The 23,790-nt window shown below is 54.8% G+C and overlaps 1 protein-coding gene across 1 annotated transcript in view; it reads left to right on the top strand.

Moving 5' to 3' along the window:
• Positions 1-936: 936 nt before the first annotated feature.
• The window catches only part of LOC140390375 (apolipoprotein M-like), a 99,309-nt gene continuing 76,455 nt past the window's right edge, over positions 937-23,790 (top strand). Inside the window, exon 1 of the mRNA XM_072475485.1 lies at positions 937-1,079. Within this exon, the coding sequence (XP_072331586.1) occupies positions 978-1,079 (102 nt within the window). The 5' untranslated portion in view covers positions 937-977. The remainder of the gene's footprint in view (positions 1,080-23,790) is intronic.

The raw sequence follows: 23,790 nt of genomic DNA, 5'->3' as shown, positions 1-23,790 counted from the left end.
AAACCAGGATCCCGCGTCCACAGAGACTTCGCCGCCCCATTTCAGGGAGCGACATTCCTCGTGGTGATAGACGTCCACTCGAAGTGGCTCGAGGTCCGCAAGGTGCCAGAAGATAGACTGCGGCACACATCCAACACCCATGGACACCCGAAGTGTTGGTGTCGGATAACGGCGCCACCTTCACCAGCAAGGAGTTTAAAGCATTCATGGCCTCGAATGGAATCCAGCTTGTACCAACCGCCCCAAATCACCGGGCCTCCAACGGTTTTGCCGAGAGGACAGTCCAACCTTTCACCAGGGCAATGAAGAAACTGAGCAGGGAGTTTTGGGCGAGGCGACGGGCCCGTTTCCTCTTCAGTTACCGGACGAGCCCTCATGCCACCACGGGTGTGGCTCCAGCAGAGTTGCTGATGGTACTCCGGGTCACTGAGCCGGTTTCCTATTCGGTCTGGACACAGGGACATGATGCCAGCCGCCACCTGGACCACATCTGCACCAGATACGCCAGTCCAGGTCTGCCCATGGTCCCCGACGCCACCTGGGCCGCCACACCGCCCATTGAAGCCCAGGAAGCTGAGCTGCCTGGTGCCTTATAAGGAGACTGGGACACTGACACGGACATGGACCCAGGCCCAGCCCACCCGCTGTGGCCATCCAGCCACCTTCAGCACCGGTTCGCTGCACACCTCCCAGACCCGGCAACTGGTCAAGAATGGGAGCTGCGGGTTTGGTGTGGGAAATGGGAGTTTGGCCCCACAGACCCTTCCTCACTGAGGAACATTATTTCCTCCTGATTGCCCCTCTGCAGTGTGGCTCAATCTGATTGGGAAATGCGGTTAATAATTGGCCTCCTGTCTATAAAATCCAACATCAAGGAGTCAGAACTCGGGAGTCCAGAACTTGGTGTCCACTCTGAAGGCTGGAAATCTGGGAATCAGTCCAATTTGGAAAGTGCTGATTTTTTTTTTTACGCAGTCATGTTCCAGCAACTGTGGAAAACATTTCTCTGCCTGGTCTTACTCCTTCGACAATGTGAATTTCAGACATTGCTCCCCACTGGAATCCTCAGCACGGCCGAGGTAAGGAACAAACAAGACCAGATGGAAAGGCAGCTTCTCTCCAAAGACACGGTGGCGGCCTGGACGGGTTAACATGCAATCGAGCCAGGCAGGGATTGGGGTTGAATTTCAGACCTCTTCTGATGGCAGACCGGGGGTGATCTGAAGTGAGCCTCTGTGCCTGGGGAAAGGACGGAGAACTCAGCTTCGAGTCCTAGCTGCTAGATTGCTACCCTGCTGGAGGAATGTGTGTGTGTGTATGTGTTGGCGTGTGCGAGTGCTAGTGTGTGTGTGTGTGTGTTGGTGTGTGTTTGTATGTGTGAGCGTTGGTGTGTGTGAATATTGATGTGTGTGAGCGTCGGTGTGTGTGTGAGCGATGGTGTGTGTGTGAGTGTTGGTGTGTGTGTTGGTGTGTGTGAGTATTGGTGCGTGTGTGTGATGGTGTGTGTGTGAGCGTTGGTGCGTGTGTGTGTGAGCGTTGGTGCGTGTGTGAGCGTTGGTGTGTGTGAGTGTTGGTGCGTGTGTGAGCGTTGGTGTGTGTGTGAGTGTTGGTGTGTGTGAGCGTTGGTGTGTGTGTGAGTGTTGGTGTGTGTGTGAGCGTTGGTGTGTGTGTGAGCGTTGGTGTGTGTGAGTGTTGGTGTGTGTGTTGGTGTGTGTGAGTATTGGTGCGTGTGTGTGTGTGGTGTGTGTGTGAGCGTTGGTGTGTGTGCCTGGGTGAGTGTTGGTGTGTGTGTGTGTGTTGGTGTGTGTGTGAGTGTTGGTGTGTGTGTGAGTGTTGGTGTGTGTGTGAGCGTTGGTGTGTGTGAGTGTTGGTGTGTGTGTTGGTGTGTGTGAGTATTGGTGCGTGTGTGTGTGTGTGATGGTGTGTGTGTGAGCGTTGGTGTGTGTGCCTGGGTGAGTGTTGGTGTGTGTGTGAGCGTTGGTGTGTGTGAGTGTTGGTGCGTGTGAGCATTGGTGCGTGTGAGCGTTGGTGCGTGTGTGAGCGTTGGTGCGTGTGAGCGTTGGTGTGTGTGAGTGTTGGTGCGTGTGTGAGCGTTGGTGTGTGTGTGTGTTGGTGCGTGTGTGAGCGTTGGTGCGTGTGAGCGTTGGTGCATGTGTGAGCGTTGGTGCGTGTGAGCGTTGGTGTGTGTGAGTGTTGGTGCGTGTGTGAGCGTTGGTGTGTGTGAGTGTTGGTGCGTGTGTGAGCGTTGGTGCGTATGTGAGCGTTGGTGTGTGTGAGCATTGGTGTGTGTGAGCGTTGGTGCGTGTGTGAGCGTTGGTGTTTGTGAGCGTTGGTGCGTGTGTGAGCGTTGGTGCGTGTGTGAGCGTTGGTGCGTGTGAGTGTTGGTGCGTGTGTGAGCGTTGGTGCGTGTGTGAGCGTTGGTGTGTGTGTGAGCGTTGGTGTGTGTGAGCATTGGTGTATGTGTGAGCGTTGGTGTGTGTGAGCGTTGGTGCGTGAGCGTTGGTGTGTGTGTGAGCGTTGGTGTGTGTGAGCATTGGTGCATGTGTGAGTGTTGGTGTGTGTGTGAGCGTTGGTGAGTGTGTGAGTGTTGGTGTGTGTGTGAGTGTTGGTGTGTGTGTGAGCGTTGGTGTGTGTGAGTGTTGGTGTGTGTGTGAGCATTGGTGTGTGTGAGCGTTGGTGTGTGTGTGAGTGTTGGTGTGTGTGAGCGTTGGTGTGTGTGTGAGTGTTGGTGTGTGTGTGAGCGTTGGTGTGTGTGTGAGTGTTGGTGTGTGTGTGAGCGTTGGTGTGTGTGAGCGTTGGTGTGTGTGTGAGTGTTGGTGTGTGTGAGCGTTGGTGTGTGTGTGAGTGTTGGTGTGTGTGTGAGCATTGGTGTGTGTGTGAGCGTTGGTGTGTGTGTGAGTGTTGGTGTGTGTGTGAGTGTTGGTGTGTGTGTGAGCGTTGGTGTGTGTGAGCGTTGGTGTGTGTGTGAGTGTTGGTGTGTGTGAGCGTTGGTGTGTGTGTGAGTGTTGGTGTGTGTGTGAGCATTGGTGTGTGTGAGCGTTGGTGTGTGTGTGAGTGTTGGTGTGTGTGAGCGTTGGTGTGTGTGTGAGTGTTGGTGTGTGTGTGAGCATTGGTGTGTGTGTGAGCGTTGGTGTGTGTGTGAGTGTTGGTGTGTGTGTGAGTGTTGGTGTGTGTGTGAGCGTTGGTGTGTGTGAGCGTTGGTGTGTGTGTGAGTGTTGGTGTGTGTGAGCGTTGGTGTGTGTGTGAGTGTTGGTGTGTGTGTGAGCGTTGGTGTGTGTGTGAGTGTTGGTGTGTGTGAGCGTTGGTGTGTGTGTGTGTTGGTGTGTGTGAGCGTTGGTGTGTGTGTGAGTGTTGGTGTGTGTGTGAGCGTTGGTGTGTGTGTGAGTGTTGGTGTGTGTGAGCGTTGGTGTGTGTGTGAGCGTTGGTGTGTGAGCGTGTGTGTGTGTATGAGCGTTGGTGTGTGCGTGAGCGTTGGTGTGTGTGTGAGTGTTGGTGTGTGTGTGAGTGTTGGTGCGTGTGTGAGCGTTGGTGTGTGTGTGAGCGTTGGTGTGCGTGAGCGTTGGTGTGTGTGTGAGCGTTGGTGTGTGTGAGCGTTGGTGTGTGTGTGAGCGTTGGTGTGTGTGTGAGAGTTGGTGTGCGTGAGCGTTGGTGCGTGTGTGAGCTTTGGTGTGAATGAGCGTTGGTGTGTGTGTGAGCGTTGGTGTGTGTGTGAGCGTTGGTGCGTGTGTGAGCGTTGGTGCGTGTGTGAGGGTTGGTGTGTGTGTGAGCGTTGGTGTGTGTGAGCGTTGGTGCGTGTATGAGCGTTGGTGTGTGTGAGCATTGGTGCGTGTGTGAGCGTTGGTGTGTGTGAGCGTTGGTGTGCGTGAGCGTTGGTGCGTGTGTGAGCGTTGGTGTGTGTGTGAGCGTTGGTGTGTGTGTGAGCGTTGGTGTGTGTGAGCGTTGGTGTGCGTGAGCGTTGGTGCGTGTGTGATTGTTGGTGTGTGTGAGCGTTGGTGCGTGTGTGAGCGTTGGTGTGTGTGAGCGTTGGTGTGTGTGTGAGCGTTGGTGTGTGTGTGAGCGTTGGTGTGTGTGTGAGCGTTGGTGTGTGTGTGAGCGTTGGTGTGTGTGAGCGTTGGTGCGTGTGTGAGCGTTGGTGTGTGTGAGCATTGGTGTGCGTGAGCATTGGTGTGTGTGAGCGTTGGTGTGTGTGTGAGCGTTGGTGTGTGTGAGCGTTGGTGTGTGTGAGTGTTGGTGTGTGTGAGCGTTGGTGCGTGTGTGAGCGTTGGTGTGTGTGAGCGTTGGTGTGTGTGAGTGTTGGTGTGTGTGAGCGTTGGTGTGTGTGAGCGTTGGTGCGTGTGTGAGCGTTGGTGTGTGTGAGTGTTGGTGTGTGTGAGCGTTGGTGCGTGTGTGAGCGTTGGTGTGCATGAGCGTTGGTGCGTGTGTGAGTGTTGGTGTGTGTGAGCGTTGGTGCATGTGTGAGCGTTGGTGTGTGTGAGCGTTGGTGTGTGTGTGAGTGTTGGTGTGTGTGAGTGTTGGTGTGTGTGAGCGTTGATGCGTGTGTGAGCGTTGGTGTGTGTGAGTGTTGGTGTGTGTGAGCGTTGGTGCGTGTGTGAGCGTTGGTGTGTGTGTGAGTGTTGGTGTGTGTGAGCGTTGGTGTGTGTGTGAGTGTTGGTGTGTGTGTGAGCGTTGGTGTGTGTGTGAGTGTTGGTGTGTGTGTGAGCGTTGGTGTGTGTGAGCGTTGGTGTGTGTGTGAGTGTTGGTGTGTGTGAGCGTTGGTGTGTGTGTGAGTGTTGGTGTGTGTGTGAGCATTGGTGTGTGTGTGAGCGTTGGTGTGTGTGTGAGTGTTGGTGTGTGTGTGAGTGTTGGTGTGTGTGTGAGCGTTGGTGTGTGTGAGCGTTGGTGTGTGTGTGAGTGTTGGTGTGTGTGAGCGTTGGTGTGTGTGTGAGTGTTGGTGTGTGTGTGAGCATTGGTGTGTGTGAGCGTTGGTGTGTGTGTGAGTGTTGGTGTGTGTGAGCGTTGGTGTGTGTGTGAGTGTTGGTGTGTGTGTGAGCATTGGTGTGTGTGTGAGCGTTGGTGTGTGTGTGAGTGTTGGTGTGTGTGTGAGTGTTGGTGTGTGTGTGAGCGTTGGTGTGTGTGAGCGTTGGTGTGTGTGTGAGTGTTGGTGTGTGTGAGCGTTGGTGTGTGTGTGAGTGTTGGTGTGTGTGTGAGCGTTGGTGTGTGTGTGAGTGTTGGTGTGTGTGAGCGTTGGTGTGTGTGTGTGTTGGTGTGTGTGAGCGTTGGTGTGTGTGTGAGTGTTGGTGTGTGTGTGAGCGTTGGTGTGTGTGTGAGTGTTGGTGTGTGTGAGCGTTGGTGTGTGTGTGAGCGTTGGTGTGTGAGCGTGTGTGTGTGTATGAGCGTTGGTGTGTGCGTGAGCGTTGGTGTGTGTGTGAGTGTTGGTGTGTGTGTGAGTGTTGGTGCGTGTGTGAGCGTTGGTGTGTGTGTGAGCGTTGGTGTGCGTGAGCGTTGGTGTGTGTGTGAGCGTTGGTGTGTGTGAGCGTTGGTGTGTGTGTGAGCGTTGGTGTGTGTGTGAGAGTTGGTGTGCGTGAGCGTTGGTGCGTGTGTGAGCTTTGGTGTGAATGAGCGTTGGTGTGTGTGTGAGCGTTGGTGTGTGTGTGAGCGTTGGTGCGTGTGTGAGCGTTGGTGCGTGTGTGAGGGTTGGTGTGTGTGTGAGCGTTGGTGTGTGTGAGCGTTGGTGCGTGTATGAGCGTTGGTGTGTGTGAGCATTGGTGCGTGTGTGAGCGTTGGTGTGTGTGAGCGTTGGTGTGCGTGAGCGTTGGTGCGTGTGTGAGCGTTGGTGTGTGTGTGAGCGTTGGTGTGTGTGTGAGCGTTGGTGTGTGTGAGCGTTGGTGTGCGTGAGCGTTGGTGCGTGTGTGATTGTTGGTGTGTGTGAGCGTTGGTGCGTGTGTGAGCGTTGGTGTGTGTGAGCGTTGGTGTGTGTGTGAGCGTTGGTGTGTGTGTGAGCGTTGGTGTGTGTGTGAGCGTTGGTGTGTGTGTGAGCGTTGGTGTGTGTGAGCGTTGGTGCGTGTGTGAGCGTTGGTGTGTGTGAGCATTGGTGTGCGTGAGCATTGGTGTGTGTGAGCGTTGGTGTGTGTGTGAGCGTTGGTGTGTGTGAGCGTTGGTGTGTGTGAGTGTTGGTGTGTGTGAGCGTTGGTGCGTGTGTGAGCGTTGGTGTGTGTGAGCGTTGGTGTGTGTGAGTGTTGGTGTGTGTGAGCGTTGGTGTGTGTGAGCGTTGGTGCGTGTGTGAGCGTTGGTGTGTGTGAGTGTTGGTGTGTGTGAGCGTTGGTGCGTGTGTGAGCGTTGGTGTGCATGAGCGTTGGTGCGTGTGTGAGTGTTGGTGTGTGTGAGCGTTGGTGCATGTGTGAGCGTTGGTGTGTGTGAGCGTTGGTGTGTGTGTGAGTGTTGGTGTGTGTGAGTGTTGGTGTGTGTGAGCGTTGATGCGTGTGTGAGCGTTGGTGTGTGTGAGTGTTGGTGTGTGTGAGCGTTGGTGCGTGTGTGAGCGTTGGTGTGTGTGAGCGTTGGTGTGCGTGAGCGTTGGTGTGTGTGAGCGTTGGTGTGCGTGAGCGTTGGTGCGTGTGTGAGTGTTGGTGTGTGTGAGCGTTGGTGCGTGTGTGAGCGCTGGTGTGTGTGAGCATTGGTGCGTGTGTGAGCATTGGTGTGCGTGAGCGTTGGTGCGTGTGTGAGCGTTGGTGTGTGTGAGCGTTGGTGTGCGTGAGTGTTGGTGCGTGTGTGAGCGTTGGTGTGTGTGAGCGTTGGTGCGTGTGTGAGCATTGGTGTGTGGGAGCATTGGTGTGTGTGAGCATTGGTGTGTGTGAGCGTTGGTGTGCGTGAGCGTTGGTGCGTGTGTGAGCGTTGGTGTGCATGAGCGTTGGTGTGTGTGTGAGCGTTGGTGTGTGTGTGAGCTTTGGTGCGTGTGTGAGCGTTGGTGCGTGTGTGAGGGTTGGTGTGTGTGTGAGCGTTGGTGTGTGTGAGCGTTGGTGCGTATGTGAGCGTAGGTGTGCATGAGCGTTGGTGTGTGTGAGCGTTGGTGTGCGTGAGCGTTGGTGCGTGTGTGAGCGTTGGTGTGTGTGTGAGCGTTGGTGTGTGTGAGCGTTGGTGTGTGTGAGCGTTGGTGTGCGTGAGCGTTGGTGCGTGTATGAGTGTTGGTGTGTGTGGCGTTGGTGCGTGTGTGAGCGTTGGTGTGTGTGAGCGTTGGTGTGTGTGTGAGCGTTGGTGTGTGTGTGAGAGTTGGTGTGTGTGTGAGTGTTGGTGTGTGTGTGAGCGTTGGTGTGTGTGAGTGTTGGTGTGTGTGTGAGTGTTGGTGTGTGTGTGAGCGTTGGTGTGTGTGTGAGCGTTGGTGTGTGTGACCGTTGGTGCGTGTGTGAGCGTAGGTGTGCATGAGCGTTGGTGCGTATATGAGCGTTGGTGTGTATGAGCATTGGTGCGTGTGTGAGCGTTGGTGTGTGTGAGCGTTGGTGTGCGTGAGCGTTGGTGCGTGTGTGAGCGTTGGTGTGTGTGTGAGCGTTGGTGTGTGTGTGAGCGTTGGTGTGTGTGAGCGTTGGTGTGCGTGAGCGTTGGTGCGTGTGTGATTGTTGGTGTGTGTGAGCGTTGGTGCGTGTGTGAGCGTTGGTGTGTGTGAGCGTTGGTGTGTGTGTGAGCGTTGGTGTGTGTGTGAGCGTTGGTGTGTGTGTGAGCGTTGGTGTGTGTGAGCGTTGGTGCGTGTGTGAGCGTTGGTGTGTGTGAGCGTAGGTGTGCGTGAGCATTGGTGTGTGTGAGCGTTGGTGTGTGTGTGAGCGTTGGTGTGTGTGTGAGCGTTGGTGTGTGTGAGTGTTGGTGTGTGTGAGCGTTGGTGCGTGTGTGAGCGTTGGTGTGTGTGAGCGTTGGTGTGTGTGTGTTGGTGTGTGTGAGCGTTGGTGTGCGTGAGCGTTGGTGCGTGTGTGAGTGTTGGTGTGTGTGAGCGTTGGTGCGTGTGTGAGCGCTGGTGTGTGTGAGCGTTGGTGCGTGTGTGAGCATTGGTGTGCGTGAGCGTTGGTGCGTGTGTGAGCGTTGGTGTGTGTGAGCGTTGGTGTGCGTGAGTGTTGGTGCGTGTGTGAGCGTTGGTGTGTGTGAGCGTTGGTGCGTGTGTGAGCGTTGGTGTGTATGAGCGAAGGTGCATGTGTGAGCATTGGTGTGCGTGAGCGTTGGTGCGTGTGTGAGCATTGGTGTGTGTGAGCATTGGTGTGCGTGAGCGTTGGTGCGTGTGTGAGCGTTGGTGTGTGTGAGCGTTGGTGCGTGTGTGAGCGTTGGTGTGTGTGAGCGTTGGTGCGTGTGTGAGCGTTGGTGTGTGTGAGCGTTGGTGCGTGTGAGCTTTGGTGCGTGTGTGAGCGTTGGTGTGTGTGAGCGTTGGTGCGTGTGTGAGCATTGGTGTGCGTGAGCGTTGGTGCGTGTGTGAGCGTTGGTGTGCGTGAGTGTCGGTGCGTGTGTGAGCGTTGGTGTGTGTGAGCGTTGGTGCGTGTGTGAGCGTTGGTGTGTGTGAGCGTTGGTGCGTGTGTGGCTGGGTGAGTGTTGGTGTGTGTGTGAGCGTTGGTGTGTGTGAGCGTTGGTGTGTGTGTGAGCGTTGGTGTGTGTGTGAGCGTTGGTGTGTGTGTGAGTGTTGGTGTGTGTGAGTGTTGGTGCGTGTGTGTGCGTTGGTGTGTGTGAGCGTTGGTGTGTGTGAGTGTTGGTGTGTGTGTGAGCATTGGTGTGTGTGTGAGCATTGGTGTGTGTGTGAGCGTTGGTGTGTGTGAGCGTTGGTGCGTGTGTGAGCGTTGGTGTGCATGAGCGTTGGTGCGTGTGTGTGTGTGAGCATTGGCGTGTGTGTGTGTTAGTGTGTGTGTGGCTGGGTGAGTGTTGGTGTGTGTGGGTGAGTGTGTTTATGTGTGTGTGTGAGCGCGCGGCGAGTGTGAGTGTTTATGGGATGCCCTCTGCTGTTGTGCGAGTCACCATAGCCCCAGAGGGTGAAAAAACAGGCTAAATATACTGAGAAAGGAGACCAGTAATATCCCATAGCAGTACAAGCCTGAACAGGCCAGGAGTTCAGGGAACATAACTCGGCCGGGGAGGGCGGAGGGGGGTGGGGGGTTGGTAACAATGGTCTCATGGTCGGATTGAGAATAAAATAGCCAAATGTCCAGAGGAGGCAGTGAAAGAAAAGCTTCACGAGATGAAAAAATCCACATCGTGAATCAATGATAGCTTTGGGCAAAGCGGGGCAAGGAGAAAAACAGTTTGCAGCTGGAGCGAGTGAAATAAATGATCAGATCAACATTACCGCAACTGGAATAGATCTTGGGTAGACCTTAGTTTTGCACAAGAGAGCGAGATGGTCAACAGCCAGTCAGAAACCCTGTTTAATGTCTCCCCCAGAATGAACTGAATGGAAGTAAGAATGATGAGGAATGGGAAACAAGCTCCCAGTTCAGCTCGCTGTCACTGAGAAGTTAACATCTGCCCCACTTTGGACAAAGCCAAAAGTCCATTCACTGGAGCAGGACCAGAAACTCCAGCCGGCAATAATGGACAGAAAATTCCGGCCTTTATCTATTGATTAGGCTGCATCTGGTACCAACACCACATTATTGGTGACCATCATTTAACAGCAGCGCTGATATCCTACATTGACCACATGCACGCTCACACACACACACACACACACACATGCAAGCTCACACGCGCACACACACACAGGGAGTTACAAACTGAAATCTAATCAAGATATTGGTTTACATAGAGAATAATGAATAGCCAGGAGTGTCATGAGAGGGAGATATTAGGAACTTGGTTCCAGAAGTGGGGTCCAAAATGTAGCAGGCAATTTAGGGGTTATAAGTCGGCTGAGCCTCGCGCACGAAGAGGAAGAGTTCACCCTCCCTAGGGCATCTGCCCACGTCCCTTCTTTGATCTCCTCTCCCAACTCCTCCTCCCACTTACCTTTCACCTCCACCACTGAGGCCTCTTCCTCCTGCATCACCTGGTAAGTTTCCGAGATCTTCCCCACTCCCAACCTTCGTATCCCTGCCCTGTGCCACCCCGAAAACCCTCCATCTGTTCTCCCTGGGACGAACCGGTGGTTCCCCGGTATTGGGGTCCAGACCAAGGCCCCAACTTCCCCCCTGTGCCGCCTCCACTGACCCAGATTTTGAGGGCCGCCGCCACTACCGGGCTCGTGGTATACCTCCTTGGAGGGAGCGGCAGCGGCGCCGTTGCCAGCGCCTCCAGACTTGTACCCACACAAGACGCCGTCTCCAGCCTCTTCCATGCAGCCTCCTCCCCCTCCATCACCCACTTGCGCACCATTGTCGCATTGGCGGCCCAGTAGTACCCACAGAGATTGGGCAGCTCTACTCCGCTCCAGGAACACCCTTCTTACCCTCGGAGTCCCTCGCGCCCACACAAGCCCCATTATACTCCTGTTGACCCGCCTAAAAAAGGCCTTCGGGATAAACACGGGGAGGCACTGGAACAGGAACAAAAACCTTGGGAGCACCGTCATTTTGACTGACTGCACCCTACCCGCCAAGGACAGCGGCAACGCGTCCCACCTCTTGAACTCCTCCTCCATTTGCTCCACCAGGCTTGTGAAATTAAGCCTATGCAGGGCCCCCCAGCTCCTGGCCACCTGGACCCCCTAATACCTGAAGCTCCTCTCCGCCCTTTTTAGTGGGAGCTCGCCAATCCCCCTCTCCTGGTCCCCTGGTTGAACCACGAACAGCTCGCTCTTCCCCATGTTGAGCTTGTACCCCAAGAAATCCCCGAATTCCCTGAGGATCCTCATTACCTCCGGCATTCCCCCACCGGGTCCGTCACATATAGCAGCAAGTCGTCTGCATAGAGCGACACCCTATACTCCTCCCCACCCCGCACCAACCCCCACCAGTTCCTCGACTCCCTCAGTGCCATAGCCAGGGGTACAATCGCCAGTGCGAAGAGCAGGGGGGACAGGGGACACTCATGCCTCGTCCCTCGGTGCAACCGAAAGTACTCAGACCTCCTCCTGTTCATGGCCACACTCGCCATCGGGACCTCGTACAACAGCCTAACCCACCTGACAAACCCCTCCCCAAACCCAAACCTCTTCAGCACCTCCCACAGATACCCCCACTCTACCCTATCGAAGGTTTTCTCAGCGTCCATCGCCACCACTATCTCCGCCTCCCCCTCCCTCGCCGGCATCATGATAACGTTCAGAAGCCTCCGCACATTCGCGTTCAACTGCCTCCCCTTCACGAACCCCGTCTGGTCTTCGTGGATGATCTGCGGCACACAATCCTCAATCCTCGTGGCTACGACCTTCGCCAGCACCTTGGCATCTACGTTAAGCAACGAAATCGGCCTGTACGATCCACATTGCAGGGGATCCTTGTCCCGCTTCAGGATCAAGGAGATCAGTGCCCAGGACATCGTCAGGGGCAAAGCCCCCCCCTCCCTTGCCTCATTGAAGGTCCTAACTAGCAACGGGCCCAACAGGTCCATATATTTTTTTGTAGAATTCGACCGGGAAACCATCCGGCCCTGGTGCCTTCCCCGCCTGCATCCTCCCTATCCCTTTGATCAGCTCCTCCAGCCCAATCGGGGCCCCCAATCCCGCTGCCAGTCCCTCCTCCACCTTCGGAAACCTCAATTGGTCCAGAAAGCGGCCCATCCCTCCCTCCTCCAGTGGGGGCTCGGACCAATACAGTTCCTCATAAAAGTCTCTGAAGACCCCATTGATGCCAACCCCACTTCGCACAACGCTCCCTCCCCTGTCCTTAACTCCCCCAATCTCCCTAGCTGCGTCCCGCTACGCAGCAGATGCGCCAGCATCCGGCTTGCCTTTTCCCCGTACTCATAATTCGCCCCCTGGGCCTTCCTCCACTACATCTCCGCCTTCCTGGTGGTCACCAGGTCGAATTCGGCCTGGAGGCTGCGCCTCTTCCTCAACAATCCTTCCTCAGGCACCTCCGCATACCTCCTGTCTACCCTCACCATCTCCCCCACCAGCTTCTCCCTCTCCCTCTGCTCCCTCCTCTCCTTGTGGGCCCTAATGGAGATCAGCTCTTCCCTAACCACCATCTTCAGCGCCTCCCACACCATCCCCCCTCGGACCTCCCCGTTATCGTTGGCCTCCAGATACCTCTCTATGCTTCCTCGGACCCGCTCACTCACCTCCTCGTCCGCCAACAGCCCGACCTCCAAGCGCCACAACGGGCGCTGGTCCCTCTCCTCCCCCAGCTCTAAGTCCACCCAATGCGGGGCATGATCCGAAATGGCTATCGCCGAGTACTCGGTATCCTTTGCTCTCGCTATCAGTGCCCTGCTCAAAATAAAAAGGTCGATCCGGGAATAAGCCTTCTGGACATGTGAGAAGAATGGAAATTCCCTAGCCCCCGGCCGTGCAAATCTCCAAGGGTCCACCCCTCCCATCTGGTCCATAAACCCCCTTAGCACCTTAGCCGCCCGTCCTAGACCTGGAGCGATCCAGTGCCGGATCCAACACCATGTTAAAGTCTCCCCCCATTATCAGGCCCCCCACTTCCAAATCTGGGATCTGACCCAACATGCACCGCACAAAACCCGCATCGTCCCAGTTCGGGGCGTACACGTTGACCAGCACCACCCTCTCTCCCTGCAGCTTACCACTTACCATTACGTACCTACCACCATTGTCTGCCACAATGCTCGACGCCTCGAATGACACCTTCTTTCCCACCAAGATCGCCACCTCCCGATTTTTGGCATCCAGCACCAAATGAAACCTGACCTACCCACCCTTTCCTCAATCTTACCTGGTCTGCCACCTTCAGGTGTGTCTCCTGGAGCATGACCACATCCGCCTTCAGCCCCTTCAGGTGCGCGAACACGCGGGCCCGCTTGACCGGCCCGTTCAGTCCCCTTACATTCCAGGTTATCAGCCGGATCAGGGGGCTACCCGCCCCCCCTCCCCCGCCGACTAGCCATAACCCCTCCTTGGCCAGCCACGCGCCTGCACCCCACGCCCGGCCCATTCCCCACAGCAGCAGACCCCGTCTCGACCCCCCCCTACTTGCTCCAGCTCCCCCTTGACCATAGCAGCAGCAACCCGATTCCCCCCACCCAACCCCCACCCTCCACCTCCCCCCCCAGCTAGGACCCCTCCAAGCTGCTTTACTCCCCCATTGCACTTCCGCAAGTCAGCTGACTCCAGCTGACCCCGGCCACTCCCGCCTCTCCTTCGACTCCTCCCATTGTGTGGCACACCCTCCTCTTCCATTCACCATCCGCAGGCTCCCCACCTCCCCCTTCCAGCCAAAGCGCGGGAAACAACCCTCGCTTCCCCGCCCCGGCCCCGCCCCCTCCAGTCTTCAGCGCGGGAAAAAGCCCGCGCTTTCCACCTACCCGGCCCCGCCACCTCTGATGCAGCTCCTTTTACAAGCCCAGTCCCCTCACCTCCGACTCGGGCCGCCCCATCCCCTGCGGGGCCCCAACCCACTGCTGGCCATCCACCCCTGTTCCATTTGCTTACCCCCCTCCAAGAACCCCCCCGACCAACCCAACCAAAACAGTGCCCAACCCGCCCTAACCACCCTCACCGAACCAGAAAGAAAAAAACAAGAGCAAAGGACCCCTCTCAAAATGTAACATATCAACCGCAATCCCCAAACGCCCATCCCGGCTCTCAATTTGTGTCCAACTACTCGGCCTGAACAAAGGCCCACGCCTCCTCCGGAGACTCAAAATCATGCTGCCAGTCCTTGTAGGTGACCCACAGTCACGCCGGCTGCAACATGCCAAACTTCACTCCCTTCCTGTGCAGCGCCGCCTTCGCTCGATTGTACCCGGCCCTCCTCTTTGCCACCTCCGCACTCCAGTCCTGGTATATTCGAACCTCCGCGTTCTCCCACCTGCTGCTCCTCTCCTTCTTGGCCCACCTGAGCATGCACTCCCGATCAGCGAACCAATGGAACCGCACCAGCACCGCCCGCGGAGGCTCGTTAGCCTTGGGCCTCCTCGCCAGCACTCTATGGGCCCCTTCCAGCTCCAGGGGCCCCTGGAAGGACCCCGCTCCCATCAGCGAGTTTAACATGATGACCACATAGGCCCCCACGTTCGGCCCCTCCAGCCCCTCCGGGAGGCCCAGAATCCGCAAGTTCTTCCACCTCGACCGATTCTCCATCTCCTCGAACCGCTCCTGCCATTTCTTGTGGAGCGTCTCGTGCGCCTCCACCTTTACCGCCAGGCCTAAGATCTCGTCCTCGTTGTCGGAGATCTTTTGTCGGGCCTCGCGGGTCTCCAGCAGCTTAGCAAGAGAAGCCTTCACCGGCTCAAGCAGGTCCGCTTTAATCTCCCTGAAGCAGCGCTGGATAACCTCCTGTTGTTCGTGCGCCCACTGCATCCACGCTGCCTGGTCCCCGCCCGCTGCCATTTTGTTCTTCTTCCCTCGCACCTTCTTCGGGTCCACCACCATTTTTTTAGTCGCCCCGCTCCTGGTAAAAGCCATATACTGGCGGGCCATGTACTCTCCTTCCCACAGTGGGAAACATCGAAAAAATGCCGTTGGGGGCCCTGAAAAGAGCCCAAAAGTCATTTGGGAGCTGCTGAATGTGCAGAAAGAATGTGCAAAAGAAAAAAAAAGACTGATACGATATTGTGCACTAGCTCAACAACAACTCTGTACAGTTAGTTGTTATTATTTTGAACACATAAGTCGGAACCCTGTTTGTGGGTGGGAGGCAGGGGGAAACTGGGGAGGTGCATATACATTTGGGTGCTGGAGAAACAATGACATTAGTTACGCCCAATACAGAGAGGACAATACGAGAATGGATCTTGCTTCTCCCGGACGGTTTCCGCAGCCGCTGTCGTCGCGCGTTCACCTCTGCTTCGGCCGTTTGTCCCGTCTTTCGCCAGTATCTTCCTTGCTCTCTGTGGTGATCTCTATAGGTGCATGCACACAAAGGGTTAATGGGTAGATAGCAGCACCACATGATCATCAGAGGGCTGGACCAACAGGGGTATAAAGGGCAGCCACACAGGGTCTCTCTCTCTCTCTCTCTCGAGTGCGCTGTGAACAGGGTAACATCAGAATCACAGAGATAGTTAGTGGAGTTACATTTAGTTACAATTGTTAAATCTTGTTATCCAATTCCTAGTTTCCATGTTAAGGTAAAGAACTCATGCATTAATAGTTATAGTTACTCAATAAACCTTTGTTGTTACTGGATGAGTTTGAGTCTTCTTCAACAAGATTCAGAGGACCTCACCATCAACCAAGGACTGAGTAACATGTTATCGACCACGCAGGTAACCCTCTGTTACTGTATTTGCCAAGTTTGTTGTCGTTTCCCGTGCCCTCCTTCAGGCTATCATTCCCTTGCCTCCCCCCCCCCCACCTCTCTGGTTCCCCTCTATTGTTCCCTGTCTCCTCCCTCTTCCCCCCTCCTCCACTTCTACCCCGCTCCCCTTCTCCTTTGGTTCACCTTTCTTTTCTCTTAGGTTTAGCTGTCCCCCCCCCCTCTCCTGGTCTATCTCTCCCTCTCATGCCTTGGCTACTTTCCCCTGACTCTTGGCTACCTGGCTATTCTTCTGCTTGTTCGTTGGCCACCAACAGGTCCCGGAACAATTGGCTGAATGGCTCCCACGTTCTGTGGAAGCCGTCGTCTGACCCTCGGATGGCGAATTTGATTTTCTCCATTTGGAAAGATTCTGAGAGGTCGGACAGCCAGTCTGCAGCTTTGGGTGGAGCTGCTGACCGCCAGCCGAACAGAATTCTACAGCGGGCGATCAGGGAGGCAAAGGCAAGGGCGTCCACCCTCTTCCCCAGGAATAGATCTGGCTGGTCTGAAACCCCGAAGACAGCCACTTTCGGGCATGGCTCCACCCTCATCCCCACCACTTTGGATATAGCCTCAAAGAAGGCTGTCCAGTACTCCACAAGTCTGGGGCAAGAATAGAACATGTGGCCGTGGTTGGCCGGGCCTCCTTGGCACCTTTCACATCTGTCCTCCACCCCCGGGAAGAACCCACTCATACGGGTTCTTGTTAAGCGGGCTCTATGTACAACTTTTAGCTGCGTCAGGTTGAGCCTTGCGCAGATGGAGGTGGAGTTGACCCTATGCAGTGCTTCGCTCCAGAGTCCCCACCCTATTTCAATCCCCAGGTCTTCCTCCCATTTCTTTCTTGTTGTGTCCAGTACGGTGTCGGCCCTTTCAACCAGTCGATCATACATGTCGCTACAGTTCCCTTTATCTAGAATGCTTGCGTCCAGTAAAGTAATGTCTGTCGTGGAGGTTGTGGTTACGTCCTTGTCTCCTTTCGTCGTAAGTTTTTGAGTTGCAGGTACCTTAGCTCGTTCCCCCTGGCTAGCTGGAATTTCTCAATTCGTTCAGTGTTGCGACCCTGCCGTCCATGTATAGGCCCTTAATGTCAGTGTCCCTCCGCGTCCTGTCCCCACTTTTTAAAGATGGCGTCAGTCAGCGCTGGTGTGAACCTATGGTTGTTGCAGATGGGAGCTTTGTCCGACATTTTGCTCAGGCCAAATTGCTGCCATTGTTGATTCCAGGACTGGAGGGTGGCTATCACCACCGGGCTGCTGGAGTGTTTTTTGGGTGGGGATGGGAGTGCCACCGTGGCACGGGCCCGGAGGGAGGTCCTCCTGCAGGAGGCCTCCTCCGCCCCCCCCCCCCCGCCCCCCGCTCCTCCCCCCCCGCCCCTCCCCCCCCCCCCCCCTTACGAACGCCATAATTAGTTTGTCCAGCGCTTTGAAAAAGGCCTTGGGGATGTAGATCGGGATGGATCTAAGTAGGAAGATGTACCTGGGTGGTATGTTCATTTTGATCGTCTGGACTCTCCCCGCGAGCGAGAGTGGGATTGTGTTCCATCTTTGCAGGTCCTTTTTTACTTCCTCTGTCAGACTGGCGAGGTTCAATTTGTGGATCCCTTTCCAGTCAGGGGCTATTTGGATCCCTAGGTAGTGGAATTTGTGTCGGGCTTGTTTAAACGGCAGTCCTGTTAGTGCTGCCCCCCCCTACTTGTGGGTGTACCGGGAAGATCTCGCTTTTGCTCATGTTGAGTTTGTAGCCCGAATAGGCACCAAACTCTTTCAGGAGCGCGATGAATCTGTCCATGCTGCTTTGTGTAGAGGAGCAGGTCATCTGCTTAGAGTGAGACTCTGTGCTCTCTGCCGCCTCTTCGGATCCCCCTCCAGCTTTTTACTGCTCTGAGAGTAATTGCAAGTGGCTCGATCGCTAGAGCGAACAGCAGCGGGGACAGTGGGCATCCTTGTCTGGTGCCCCTGTGCAGCTGAATGTATCGGGAGTTGGTGTTGTTGGTCCGTACGATCCCCTCTGGTATTCTCTCCCCGGATGGGGTCATTATCACGTTTAGCAGGTGCCTAATGTTTGAGGTTAGCTGCCTACCTTTGACAAAGCCCGTCTGTTCCTCAGCGACCACCTCTGGTACGCAGTCTTCTAGCCTTTTGGCTAGGATTTTGGCCAGTGTTTTGGCAGTGTTTTTCCGTTGGGTCTTTATCTTTCTTAGGTGTCAGCGAGATTGAGGCCTGTGCTAGCGTGGGTGGCAGTGTGCCCCTAGCTAGCGAGTCTGTGAACATCTCCCGCAGGTGCGGGGCCAGTGCTGTCACAACTTATTTGTAGAAGTCCGTCGGGAACCGGCCTGGTCCCGGCGTCTTCCCCGCTTGCATGGAGCTAATACTGTCCATGATCTCCCAGTGCTAGTGGTGCTTCCAGGCCCCATTTTCTGCCCTCCCCACGACTGGTACGTCCAGTCCATCAAGGAACCGTTTCATCCCGGACTCCACCCATTGGGGGCTCTGAGGTGTACAACCCTTGGTCGAAGGCCTTGAAGGTTTTGTTGATCTTTTCTGTTCTGTTTCTAGTGTGCCTCTGGGATCCCTGATTTGTGCAATTTCTCTGGTGGCTGCCTTTCTCTGCTGGTGTGCCAACAGGCGGCTGGCTTTGTCTCCGTGTTCGCATAGGGTCCCACGTGCCTGGCGGAGTTGGTGCACTGCTTTCCTGGTGGAGAGCTGATCAAAGTTCCTTTGTATCTCTTTCCTCTCCGCCAGGAGCTCTATGGTCGGGGCCTCGGAGTATTTACGGTCTACCTCCAGTATGGAGTTGACCAGCTGCTGCCTAGCTGACCTCTCCTCCCTATCTCTTTGCGTTTTGAAAGCGATGATTTCCAGTCTTAGTACGTCCTTTAGCGCTTCCCAGAACGTGGAGGGTGAGACCTCCCTGTTCTGGTTGTTGTCTGTGTATTGTGCTATGACCTGCGATATCTTTTCGTTGAAGGCCTTGTCAGCTAGTAGGGCAATGTCCAACCTCCATGTGGGGCATTGGGCCCTGCCCGTCTCCAGCCTCACGTCCATGTAGTGTGGAGCGTGGTCGGATATCACAATTGTGGAGTATTCCACTTTGTCTATCCCCAGAAGCACCGTTTTCCCCACCACAAAGAAGTCAATTCTGGTGTGTACGTTGTGTACTGGGGAGAAGAAGGAGAATTCCTTCTCTCCTGGGTGGGTGAACCTCCAGGGGTCCACCGTTCCCATCTGCTCCATAAAGTGACCGAGTTCCCTTGCCATGCTTGAGGTTTTCCCCATTTTGGGGTTTGATCTGTCAGTCGTTGGATCCTGTACACAGTTGAAGTCCCCCCCCCACCCCCATGATTAGTCGGTGTGTCGCTATGTCAGGGATTTCTGGCAATGTCTTTTTGATGAAGCTCGTGTCGTCCCAGTTGGGCGCGTACACGTTAACTAGTACTACCGGTGCCCCATCCAGGGCCCCGCTGACCATGACGTACCGTCCCCCTGGGTCCGTAACCATCTTTGACGCCCTAAACATCGTCCTCTTGCTGATCAGTATCGCCACCCCACTGGCCCTCGTCCCATAGCAGGAATGGTAGGTTTGTCCCACCCAGCCCTTTCTTACCCGCAGTCGGTCCTGCTCTCTCAGGTGTGTCTCTTGGAGGAGGACTATGTCGGCTTTCGTGTTTCTTAGGTGGGTGAGGACTCTGGATCTTTTCACTGGGCTGTTGAGTCCCCTTACGTTCCAGGTGACAATCCTGGTGGGGAGCATCTGTCCCCTCGCTCCTGTGGGATTAACCATACTTACCTGGTGGACACGGCCCTGCCCTCTGGGGCTTCCCTTTGTTAGGGGGCCGTCCAGGATGGTCGCTGTCGCTGCTCTTCCCATGCGGTCGGGTCCCTGCGCTCCAGGGTTTCCAGTTATGCAGGGGGCACATAACCTGCCGCCAATGTTACGTCCACCACGTGGGTAGTCCCCTGCATTCTGGGGTGTCCCTTCGCCCAGAGGCAGTACTAGGTGGATGGGTGCAGCGATTCCTTGTTCCGAGCCCTTGGTTGTGGCACTTTGCAGCCTTATTGTTGTTCTCTTTCTAGCCTTGTTTGTCTCTCCTTCCCTGTATCCCCCCCTTCCCCCTGGTCCCTCCCTTTCCCCTTTTTCCCCCCACTCCCACCCCTCTTTTGTCCCGCTTTCCCCTGCCCCTATCCCCGTTTGCTCTCTCGCCTCTGTTGAGTGGTTCCCCCCCCCTTCCCACCTGGTGCCTTCCCCCCTGTTGGGGGCGCGCTGCGGCCCTGCTCTGTTGCATGCCCCCGGCACTAGCTTTCCTGCTAGCGCGGTGGCCCCCCTCTCGGGAGTTACTGTCTCGCTTCTCCCTCGCCCGGCCTCTGCGGTTTTCTGACCTTTCTTCCCCCATCCTACCCTGTACCCCTCTTGCTTGATCTCCCTTCTCCGCTACTCTCGTTCCCTCGTGCTGGGGCCTGGTCTCCCACCTGAAGTGATCCCTCGGGTAGTGGTTCGCTTTTTTGTTCAGGGTGAGCTCGCCGTGGCGGGGGTGGGGGTAGCGGGGAGGCCTGTTGTTGCCTCAAACCTTCCCCCCCACCCCCCATTGGCGTGTTGTTGCCCCTTGCCAGGGGCCTCTTATTCCTACCCTCGCTGTCGGTTTTCCAGCCCGTGTTCCTCGACAAACCTGTTTGCTTCGCCAGGGGCTGTAAAGAAGTATTCTCTTTCTTGGTATATGACCCAGAGTTTCGCTGGGCACAGCATACCAAAACACACGTCGCTCTTGTGAAGAGCTGCTTTCGCTCTAATGAATTTGGCCCGGCTCCTGGCTAGGTCTGCCCCAATGTCCCCGTAAACTCTAATGAAGTGTCCTTCCCATTTGCAGGTTCTGTTTTGCCTGGCCCAGTGCAGGGTTGTTTCCCTGTCTTGGTACCGGTGCAGTTTAGCTATCACTGCTCTCGGGTGGTCCCCTGCCCTGGGCTTCGGGCCCAGCGACCGGTGTGCTCTGTCCATTTCTGGTGGGTTGGAGAAAGTTTCCCTCCCACTAAGTTGCCCAGCATCTCGGCCACGTAGGCCGTGGGGTTTCTACCCTCGATCCCCTGGTAGGCCCACTATCCTGACATTTTGCCACCTCGAGCGGTTTTCCTGATCGTCCACTCTTCCCTTCAAGCATCCCTGCGTTGTGCCCAGTCTCGCCACCTCCTTCTCCAGGGCCGTGATCCAGTCGCTCTTGTCGGTTGCGGCTTTTTCCAGCTCCTTAATGGTCGCCTCTTGGGCTTCCAGTTCCTTCTCTGCTCTGCCCAGGGCGCGCTGCACCTCCGCAAGGCCTTGGCCATTGCTGCCTGCACTGCGGCCTCCATGTCGGACCTGGCCTCTGCCTTGTTTTCCTGCTGATGTTCCCTCAGCGCCTCGGCAAAGGCTGCCTTCCAGTTCCACTTCCCCCCTGGCCCCGGGGGAGAATGCTCCTGTCTGCCCAGTTCTTTTTGTTTCGGTGAGCCTTCCGTTGCGCCGCTTCGTGTGCCGGTTAGCTCGTCTGAGCGGGCTCGCCCACAGCCCCTTCTGCTTCTGGTGCCCTTTCTCCCTCTGCTTTGGCTTCCTTCTGGCATTTTTCATTCCCCCCCCCCCTTTTTTTCCCCTTTATCTCCCCCCCCCCCTCTTCTCCCCTTTAACACTAAAAGGGTGAAGTTTTTTTCCCCCTCACTCACCCACACACCGGGTCAGGAGGGTCGAGAGAGAGAGAGGCTTCTGGTCGGGCCGGGAGTCCTCCGTTGTTCCGCCGCCCGCCTTGTGGTCACCGCTGGGGAGGGGGAGGGGGACCTCTTTGTCGCTGGCTCCGCTCAGTCCCGACTTTGGTCTGGGCCGCCGTTCTTTTCTTTTTTAGAACATACAGTGCAGAAGGAGACCATTCGGCCCATCGAGTCTGCACCGACCCACTTAAGCCCTCACTTCCACCCTATCCCCATAACCCAATAACCCCTCCTAACCTTTTTGGACACTAAGGGCAATTTATCATGGCCAATCCACCAAACCTGCACGTGTTTGGACTGTGGGAGGAAACTGGAGCACCCGGAGGAAACTCACGCAGACACGGGGAGACCGTGCAGACTCCGCACAGACAGTGACGCAGTGGGGAATCGAACCTGGGACCCTGGCGCTGTGAAGTCACAGTGCTAGCCACTTGTGCTACCGTGCTGCTCTTCCTGCCCCACGTTCTCCTGCGGGGGGGGGGCAGTCAGGCCGGTTTGCACGCTTCGGCGCAAGTTTTTTCTGGGGAACGGGACGCGACTGCGTTCCCTCCTCCGGAGCTCCATTGCCCGCGACCGCTTTCTTCCCCCGCTGGAAGTCAAGTCCGCAAGTCAGTCTTTAATGTTGAGAGATAAGGTGAAGTTAAAAACTCACCACTAGTCTTAGAATTCCCCCTATACCAAAAAGGGTCGACATTCGAAATGGTGAACAGGGATTCTCACTCCCTGATTCCGATGCAGGCTTCAGTGGGTGCTATTCAGGTCAAACTATGTTTTCAAGTTATCCCCAGGTATATATTTTTCTAACAGTTATTTAAGTTTTTATGACTTTATTGTAAAGTAATTCTTATTTCCCTTGGATTGTAAAAGGTACCTTTAATCTGAATTTTTCTAACCCGACTAAGTATTCATTTTGGGCATGGCCTCAGGTCTGATTACATTGTTTCCTTTGTGATGTTCAAAGTTCCTTTGTGATATTCTAAAATGCTTTGCTGTCAATAGGGGTGTGAATTTTGGTTTGGTTCCTGTCATTTCTATAGTTTTATTTTCCAATTGTGTCCTCAGCTCATAATTTTGACTTTGATTTTGGCTCTAAATTATGTTTCTCGTAGACTGATAGTCTCCAGTTTTCTTTTAATTTACCTGGTGTTAGCAGAATTTCACACCTAGAATTGTCACCAAATTCAACTGAACCTCATCCTTTCCTTTCCAGCTGCTTACTAAGATAGTTAATTTCAATGAAGGTGTGAAACATTGCTTTTAGCTGTATGCTAAAAATCTACTTGGTTATAACTTGAAAGGTTTACATTTATCACCTAGCTCAACTGGAACTCTCATCCATGCTTTTCCAGACGCTTACTAAGATAGTTACTTTCAATGAAGGTGTGAGCCATTGTTTTTAGCTTCATATAAAAATCCTGTGTGTTTGCTTGATGGAAAGAATCTGCATTTTATAATCTTGCTCTTTGCAGCTGCTGTGAACCCTTCGTGGGATCTTTCCCTACATTCTCTCATGTTTCTCTCAGACCAGATATTGCCAGACTTCCATGTTTCAAATGACACATCTTTCCATATTTTCAATAACAAAGGAGACATGTGGTTTGGAAGGCGCATTGTTGGAAAAGGCTGCAATATGTGGGATTAATGGTGAGAGCAGTAGGGTGCCATTATGTAAGGTTAGAGAGTCTGTTAAAAAGTGGTGAAGTGGTGGTAGGAATAGCAGAAGAAATACCATTGCCAGAGATACGATTTCTCCTGGGGAATGATATCGCTGGATCACAGGTGGGAGTGCAGCCTACTGGAGTTGAAAAGCCAGTGGAAAGTCAAAAAACAGAGACAAAACAGGAAGTACATCCAGGAATGTTTCCTGATTGTGTGATAACCCGATCACAAAGCCACAGGCTGAGGCAGGAGGAAGAGAACTTGAGGAGTACCGATAGGGAGGCTCAGATTGAAAAGATAGAAACCATATTTGATCAGATGGTTAGTAAAGAACAACAACAGGTTGTGGGTGAATTGTCAGAAACCTCGGGCGCGATCCAAAGGCGAAGCGCGCCCGAAAAGCAGCTCGCCAAAGCCGATAAATACCGGGAGACCACACTACCGGGATCTACCCGTCTTGCAACGTCTTGCGAGACATTGTGATGTAAATCCCGCCCATTGTGAGCACGGCCACTTTTTAGCAAATCAGCATATTAGAGCAAGACAGCTAGTCTCACTTTAATGTGCAGATTCCTGCGGTACCTGAGATGTGGGATCTGTCCCCTTTGCCTTGGAGACCTCAGGTTGAGTGCTGTTCAGTACTGGTCTCCACAAATCCTCAGGATGTCAGACTGCGATGACTTTACAGAGCCATCTTCTTCCTTCAGGCTGTTGATCACAGAAGTCTCTCTGTGCACCTTTTGGAAGAAATAGCGTGAGCACTTTTCATCCTGCTCCACGGAGCGGGCTCTGGAACGGAAGATAACCTTGGAGGCCTCCGACGTGTAGAGTGAGGTTTGCTGGCTCTTCACCTCTTGGAGATCCTCCTTGACATCCATCCCCATCGACTGCAGCTGGAGCAAATTCTGCATACTTTTCTGGAGCCTGGACATGACCCCTCGTCTCTCTTTCACCTTTTGAATGCCTTTGAGGATGAAAAACCTTTTGATGTTCCCCTTGATTGCTTCCCACCAGAGATGTGGAGACTCAAAGAGGGGTTTCACGGTTCTCCAACCTTTGTAATCCCTTTTAAGTTCCTCGAGGTTCTCTGGAGTCAACAATTT

Source organism: Scyliorhinus torazame, chromosome 14, assembly GCF_047496885.1.
Source record: "Scyliorhinus torazame isolate Kashiwa2021f chromosome 14, sScyTor2.1, whole genome shotgun sequence".
NCBI lineage: Eukaryota > Metazoa > Chordata > Chondrichthyes > Carcharhiniformes > Scyliorhinidae > Scyliorhinus > Scyliorhinus torazame.
Note: the sequence above shows the minus strand (reverse complement) of the source record. Positions and strands in the feature narration are given on the sequence as shown.